Genomic DNA, 6,000 nt, shown 5'->3' with positions numbered 1-6,000 from the left:
AAGAGAGAGAATTACAAAGAGGACACAAACACGGTAGGCAAGGGCAAGAGGACCAGTCAATGTCCTCACCGCAAAGCACAGTGCCACCGTCAGCCAGGACTTCCTAGGATCAGTGTGGAGGGCACCCTGGCCAGGGAAAACATCCAGACCTTCTAGGAAATGGAGCCTGCCATCAGAGGAAGCCGCCTGAAGAAAGAGGCACAGCCACCAAGGTTTACCCATTTTTATTTCTCATAAAACAAGCTACTAATAGTGTCCCTCCCCTCCCCCCTCAAAGGAAACCACAACAGCCTACGAACAGGTGAGAAAGAAGAAGCCTGGGGGAGAGTTTGGTTTCTACAGGGGGAGCCTTCTCTGTGTTGACATGCTTCCTCCAGGCCCGGGCAGGGGATGGGTCTCCCGGACGGTCCGTCCAGCTCCGGCGCACCGAGTCTTCTGGGCCAGGCTAATGGGCGAGGGCTCCCTTTCCCCCTTCACACGTTGAGTTGGGGCCTCCGGTCACCCCTGAGGCACGCTCTAGGACTTCCACCTGGACAGCCAGAGCCTTCGGGTCACATCCCCAAAAGGCTGTGTTCCCCCTGAGGGGTCCTCCCCCAAGGCCTTGGAAGAGGAGGGCTCATGATGCCAAAGCATTCCAAACCAAGGTGGGGTACACAGCCTGCAAGGTGGGTACACTTATGGGAATGCTGAGCTGGGTTATGAGATGAGGCCAGATTCCCAAGAGCAATCCAACAACAGCACTAGTCCTGGGGTACCCGCCCTCCCTCGCCGCTGCCATGGTTGCTCATGGGAAGTGGTGCTAAGTGACACTTGCTCTCTATCTGAATGTGTATGGTCACCTGGGCAGAGGAAGCTGCGTGTCTGCCCCAAAGGCTGGGCAGTCCCCACAGGAACCCTGGTAAAAAGTCTGGGGACAGCTAGGCCTGCACTTGCCCCAGCTGGGTTATTGTTCCTGCACTTCAGGGAGGCTCTGGAATTGGCCTCACACCTGGGAGCCCTTAAAAGCATTTGAGGAAACAGAAAGAACCTCAGTATTGGGTTAAAAAATAAAACCATTCAGTTACCAAGAAGGTGACGGACCCCACTCCTCCCCCAGGCTTGTTCTGACCACTGGGGATGGAGGGGTAGGGGGTGTTGGGCAGGGAGTGAGGGTAAAAACCCAGTCTGACCCAGTGGCCTTGCAGGGGGGCTGGGTAGGTCTCAGAGGCCTCAGCTGCGGGGCTGCAGGGGAGGAAACTTCCTATGGGTGGGTGCTGCACTCACCAATGATGCTTTCTGTCCTCTTCCTTCTGCTGCTTAAATATTAAATGTCTAAATAAAAGGCCCCACCCTCTGCCTTTTTCCTCTTTGCCTCCCCTCTCATGTTTTACACAGAGTAGGCGCTAAATGTAGGTGAAAATATTTCAACTGACCTAATGCAAATGCTCCAAGGACACCTGTACCACGGGTCACTAGATCCTGGTCTACCTACGGATCTCGGGCCACCTGGGGGTCTGGAAAACAGGGAGAATTTGTGTCTGAGCTAAACGTCACCCCCCTGCAGAGTCAGCTCCCATCCCTCCCTGAACCAACCCCCCCTGAGAGGGCCAACCACGAAGTGGCTCCCCAATCTTGACAGTGAGGGTGTGGTGCGCTCCCGTCTGCCCACCGGGAAGGACTGAGGGAGCCTGCAGTATAATCCAGGGCTCCCGTCCACACGCACACTGGGGGCCATTTCCACACCAAGTGCAGGTGGGCTGGGCAGTGAGCCTAAACCTGGGCCATGTGTCCAGAGCTCCAAAACCCCAGGTCAGGGAGAGAGAGGGAACAAACAAATAGCGATGCCAACACCTGTACAAAAGAACTATACAATTTACAAATATATTTATATACAGTATATAAATCTCTGTCTTCTCGGTCCCACAACACCCCCTCCCAACCTAAAAGTTGTCAGTAGCAGATCCAAAATCTTACAATAAGAGAGAGAACAAACAGTCTTTCTTCCCTTTCCTTTTCCACTGTGGTATTAGATACTGGTGTTTACAAATGAACCCGAAAAGAGGACACACAAATAAGAGTTATTAAAAGTGCAGACACGGTGGGCACCACTCATGTTACATGGGATGTGGCTGGGCCGTGGCTGGGCCGTGGCAGCGTCGAGGGTCAGGTGTCTGATGACCCGTTCCGCCTCCCTGGCCTCTCCCCCTGCCCTTCGGTTCTCTGCTCCTTAGACGAGGCGTCCTGCTGAGAAGGGGAGGTATGAACAAGAAGAAATCAGAGTTGGGTATATGAGAAATCCAACCACATTGATAAGTTGCCCGAAAAGAGCAGCCTTTCCCATCTGCTGCTCCATGTGGGCTTGGGCAGGACACAGCCAGCCTAGTCTTACAGATAAGCCCATGTTTTACCAGCCCATCCTTTGCCACCAGGAGGCATCACCATGGCAACGGGCACACCTTTGGCATTCCAGAGAACTAGGCTTTGCCCAGTAAGGACCCTGGGCTTGTGCACTCTGCACAAACCATACTTCTCCTGGATGCCAGCCTTTCCATCTGGGGCTGGCAGAAGTGACAGGTGCTAGTTTACAGGTGGGGATGGTGGGATTCTCACAGCACTAACCAATCTTTCTCTTGCGTCCTTAACAACAAATAATAATAATAAAACGGGAGGCTACATTACTCAGCCAATCCTTCCACTCCTGCTACAGCAACCAAAGCTGCTTGAGGGGTCCATACAGCAGACCCCTGACAGAAGGCAACTTACTGAGTGGGTTTGTGCCTGTTCGTTTTCCCTGGGGGAAGCTGCCAAGACTACCACTTGCAACAAATAGGAATATACGACACTCACGTGGCCTTGACCCTGAGAACTGGTAGAGCTTCTTCTATACCTCGGTCCCTGTCCCCTCTGAGCCCTGGAATGAAGAGTGGACTTGGGAAAAGCCAGAGGTGGCACGGTTGTGTTTCCTGTTCTGTGGGTGCTGGTAGCCCAGCTCTGCCCGAGTGAACCCATTGCTGGCCAACACCATTAAACAAAGTCTCCTTTCCAGAAGACCAGGACCCCACTGGGGTACCTGTTTGGAATCCATTCTGCTATGAGCTAAGAAGAGCTTGGGTGTTGGTGGACATTTCGATATCCTTCTTGGATCCTGATTCTCCAAGTCACAGAACGTCAGAGGGGAGAGAATCTTGGCGATCATCTGGCCTAGACCCTTCACTTGACAACTCTGGAAACTGAGGCTCAGAGCAGTTGAGTGACTTAACTGGGGTCCAAGGTGTATTTTGCTAACACCCATTCTGCCCCACAGGGAGGCTTCTGCAGGGCCCCGGTCTCCTACAGGAGGAGCGGGAAGCTGGGAGGCAGGCACAGCAAAAGCTGGACCAGCTCCTGTGACCTCTGGGGTCCGTGTGACTCTATATACGCCTGTCACCCTCTGCGTCAGTCTATAGACGGATTTAGGGCCACAGCCCTGCTGCTCCTGATCTGCCTCTCTCACAGGATTGCCCTGAGGAGCAACTGAGTCCATGCAGGTGGAGAAAGGGCTTTGTGGAGTGTGAAGTGGTGTGGAATCCACGCCCACCCATGGGTCATGTGAACCCACAGCTCCCGTGCCTCCAGTTACGCTAATCTTCCTGAAGACCTGAGGAGAGAGAGAACACGGGATGGGCTGGGGCGTGGGGTAGACATGGGTGCATTAATTTTACAGACAAGCAAACAAACTGGGAAAGATGGGCAGGTGGGAAGTGGCAGAGCCGTCTGCCTCTCCTGGTGGTGAGCAGAGCTGCCCGCAAGTGTAAAGAGGAGGTTTGCGCAGCCCTGCCCTCCACGCTGAGACTTGGGAAGAACATGCGCGGCCAGTGGTGGCCAGCTCTCCCTGGTGAGGGCTCGCTGCACTGACCCCTCCACCTAAGCCACGTAATGGACTCCTCACAGCAAGTGTGTGTGATACTTATGTAAAAGAATCCAATTGCCCCCATACTAGGGTGACGAAATGAGGCTTGGAGTTGGCACAGCTTTTGTGTGGTGAAGCAAACTCGAGGTGGCTCTCCGCTTCCAGAACCATGCCTTAGCCACCACGGAGGACAGCCGGGAGAACAGGCCTGGACCCAGAGCAGGAGGCATCCTGGGCAATCCAAGGGGGAAGGTGCCACTTTTCAAAAATGGAGAAACCTGTCTCCACCCTGCCTCACAGGATGGTGACAGTAATCATGATAAAGGACCAGTTAAGAAAGTGGCCCGGCTCTCAGAGTGTCTGGCCTTTTTATGCTACAGAGAATTCACCTCCCAGTGAGGAGTCTGGTTGCTAAAAGTACCCATGTTCAGGAGTCACTTCTAAAAAATTCAGTCTCGCAGACCCAAAGCTATATTCACCCTCAGCACTGCATCTCTCCTTCCCCCACCGCCTCCCTGCCACATCTGGCATGCAAGCCCCTCTCAGCCCACCAGAGGGCACCCCATGACACCGGATGACCAAGGCATGGGCTCCTTTCCTTCCAATCATCTACCCAGGTGGCTTTGTGCGGCTCCCCAGAGCAGAGGGACTGAGGGAAGCTGCTTCCAGCCCCTGGGTGTGATCCTCCATTGCTACTAATTTGCTTTTGTACCTTCACCACGAACCAGGTGCTAGGCTAAGTTCTTCACATGCACCATCTTGTTAAATCTTCTTACCAAATCTATGAGGTAGATAACATCATCCCCATTTTGCACATGAGGAAACTGAGGCTCAGAGTTCAGATAACTTGTCAAAGATTGCAGAAATAGAGGCAACGCTGGAGGGCTTCAGGCCCTGGGCATCAGCAGGGATTGGCAGGCACCTGGTGCCCAGGGAGGCTTCAGGGCAAAGTAGGAAGCCTCCCTGAGCTCCGTAGACCTGAGGTCACCGCACTGTGCCCCCCTAAACCTGTGTGCTTGGGGGACTAGAGCCACCAGCATGGTCAGGAGACGGAGGGCAGAGTTGCTCCAGACCTCTGGGAGTCCACCCCTGCTCAGCCTGGGGTCTACAGTCACACTGGGTGGTCCCTCCCCAACGTCAGCCTCTGCCTGAGCTCTGAAATGAGTGCAGGTTCCCAGTGTGTTGAAGTGCCCAGTCTCCGCAAGGGGCAGCCCCCCACCCAGTCATTCACCCATCTGACAAGGTTCTGGTGGACGGTCGCTAGGTGCCGAGCACTGGGCTAGAGGGTAGCGATCGAAAGGCACAGTCTGTGGCTTCAAGGGGGAAACAGAAAAGCCACGTGCAGTGCAGTATGATGAATGCTGCTGACAGAGGTAATACTCTTAGAAGGGAGAAGAGTACTATTGAAATTCTACTGAGTTTTTCCAACGTCTCAGGCACTATGGTAAATGCCGCCACTCACGGTCTCACTGGACCGGCACAACGGCCCTATGGGGTAGATGCTATGGTTACTCCCATTTTACAGATGAAGAAACTGAATCCCACGTGGTTGAGTAGTGCGTGGATGGTGAAGGAGCTAGTCTGTGGTAGAGGCAGGGTCTGAACCATGACATTTCACTGTGTCTTGGGGACTCAAAGGACTGTGGGGACACAGAGTGGCTTCCTCATCAGATGGGAGTGCCCAGAATGATGAGGTCACTCACCCCAGAACTGGGGCTGAAACCCAGAGATAGGGGCAGCTCCTGAGACTGGGTGCCTGTGGTAACCCAGCTGCTGCCATGTTGCCTCCTGGGCTCCCACTGTCCGCTGAGGGTCAGAACTAGGGGAAGCCCTGAGGTCTCCTCCTAGGCAACCTCAGCTCTCCCAAAGCTTCCACTTGAAGTGAGTCAGCATCACCCAAACCAGCATCTTCAGCCCAGATCCTCCGCCAGCTCTACAGACCCACTCACCCTTGGAGTGCGTCCCTCCTGACATGTCTCCACCATACTCGTTATCCCCCCGCAACACACCCACTCCACTCCTCCTCCATGCTGCCCATCTCAGCGAAGGGACCCCCATCCTGTTGCCCAAACAGCCTCCATCCCCAGCTCCGCCCAGTCACCAAGTCCTGCCCCTCTCAAGTCCCCCCACTC

At 54.4% G+C, this 6,000-nt stretch overlaps 1 protein-coding gene across 4 annotated transcripts in view; it reads right to left on the bottom strand.

Annotated features, from left to right (window-relative positions):
* Window positions 1-208: 208 nt before the first annotated feature.
* The window catches only part of SMOC1 (SPARC related modular calcium binding 1), a 137,711-nt gene continuing 131,919 nt past the window's right edge, over window positions 209-6,000 (bottom strand). For 2 of the 4 annotated variants that reach the window (XM_053928464.2, XM_053928466.2), the window contains exon 12: window positions 209-2,223. In XM_053928464.2, coding sequence (XP_053784439.1) covers window positions 2,207-2,223 — 17 coding nt within the window. In that variant the 3' untranslated portion in view covers window positions 209-2,206. The remainder of the gene's footprint in view (window positions 2,224-6,000) is intronic. The other 2 variants (XM_053928465.2, XM_053928467.2) reach the window with 1 other exon arrangement.

This window comes from Desmodus rotundus, chromosome 7 (genome assembly GCF_022682495.2).
Source record: "Desmodus rotundus isolate HL8 chromosome 7, HLdesRot8A.1, whole genome shotgun sequence".
In the NCBI taxonomy this organism is placed as follows: domain Eukaryota; kingdom Metazoa; phylum Chordata; class Mammalia; order Chiroptera; family Phyllostomidae; genus Desmodus; species Desmodus rotundus.
Note: the sequence above shows the minus strand (reverse complement) of the source record. Positions and strands in the feature narration are given on the sequence as shown.